At 43.3% G+C, this 1479-nt stretch overlaps 1 protein-coding gene across 1 annotated transcript; it reads right to left on the bottom strand.

Annotated features, from left to right (window-relative positions):
* Positions 1 to 349: 349 nt before the first annotated feature.
* Positions 350 to 1066, bottom strand: LOC117928411 (E3 ubiquitin-protein ligase RHA1B-like). Its single transcript, XM_034848301.1, has one exon. It carries the CDS (start codon positions 929 to 931, stop codon positions 425 to 427), a length of 507 nt encoding a protein of 168 aa, XP_034704192.1. The 5' UTR covers positions 932 to 1066; the 3' UTR covers positions 350 to 424.
* Between the last annotated feature and the right edge of the window lie 413 nt (positions 1067 to 1479).

The raw sequence follows: 1479 nt of genomic DNA, 5'->3' as shown, positions 1-1479 counted from the left end.
TGAAAATGGATGGAATTCTAATTTTACTATTTAACCAAACTTTCAACTCACTTCTCTTTTGGTTAAATTAAATTGCACAGGATAATACAGAGACGCCCACATGCCACCATATTCTACTTGTAATCACTTCAAGATAGAGGCGACCAGCGGCGGCCGATGGCTCAACCACGACCTCCATGACCGCCAACCACCATTGACTTTTCCATCGAAGTCAGCATACCCATCCAAACCCAACAAGAAAATCACCACAAAGTGCTTAAAGGAAAAAAAATAAACCCAAAATTTTCCATTCCGGTTGCCGGAAAATCATCAATTTTTTTCATCCCATATATCAAATTTTTTTTTTGGTATATATACAATCAACATCGAAAAAAAAAAATTTCTCTGAGAAAAGAAAAGAAAAGAAAAGAAAGGAAAAGGAGAGCTATAAACCAAGAGGAGAGTAGTCTCCATAGAAATCAGGAAGAGCAGAGGCAGCCCAAAGCCTCTCATTGAATGCTTCTTGCATATCATCAGGGATGAAGGGAGTTCTACAAAGCGGACACGTCTTCTGATCACAGTCCATCCAACGGTCCAGGCAGCTCCGGTGAAATATGTGCCGGCAGTTCGTCAGCCGTCGGATCTCCTCCTGTCCTTCAAACTCATACAGACAGACCGCACACTGGTCCGGCGGGTCTCCAGCGCCGGCCCCCACCAGCTCCTCGAACTTCATCACCGGGAGGATCTCCCGGATCAGAACCGCCGACACCGACTGAAATTCCGGCACCTGGGTCGACCCCTCCGTCCACACAATGTCCGGTTCCAGAAAATCGGTGAGACCCAGGAAGCGGAAGAAGTAGGAGATGAGTTTTCTGATGAAACCCAGAAGAGAAAGCGTGTGCAGAAGAAGTTTCGGGAGGAGAAGCTCCGTGTAACCCACTGGAAAACCCATGATTTTTTTTGGGTATGCTATAGCCGGTAGTTGTGAACTTATGGTGAATTTGAGGTACGTGTACAGTAGCAGAGAGCAAAGAGGGAGAGAGAGAGAGAAATCGAGAAAGAGAGAGGGAGTTGGGGAGAGAGAGAGGAGAGAGGTGGCGTTATATAGGAGGAGAAGAGAAATGGGGTAGTGAAAAATTGAAAATGTCAGGAATGGGCCTATGGATTGTGGAGAATGAGAGTGAAGGGACATGGTGGTGGCAAGCCTTGTGTGTTGTTCATGTCACCATACTCACCTGTCTTATTCTTTGGCCTCCCTATTCATTGAACTCGAGCTTTCACTTAACCTACCCCCTTTTTTCACAAAAAATGATTAATCGTATAATTTTTATTTTGCATAGGAAATTATATAAAGTTGAAATAAGAAAAGTTTTAGGGCATTGACTCATTATCTACACAACTTATATTCTTCACCGTTGAAAGCCAATGATAAAATCTACATAGCATGAACATAAAAAAAGGTACAAACTAATGATAAAATCTAAGTCCGGATACATCATG

Source organism: Vitis riparia, chromosome 2 (assembly GCF_004353265.1).
Source record: "Vitis riparia cultivar Riparia Gloire de Montpellier isolate 1030 chromosome 2, EGFV_Vit.rip_1.0, whole genome shotgun sequence".
Taxonomy (NCBI): Eukaryota; Viridiplantae; Streptophyta; class Magnoliopsida; order Vitales; family Vitaceae; genus Vitis; species Vitis riparia.
This window is presented reverse-complemented; position numbering and strand designations above follow the sequence as displayed.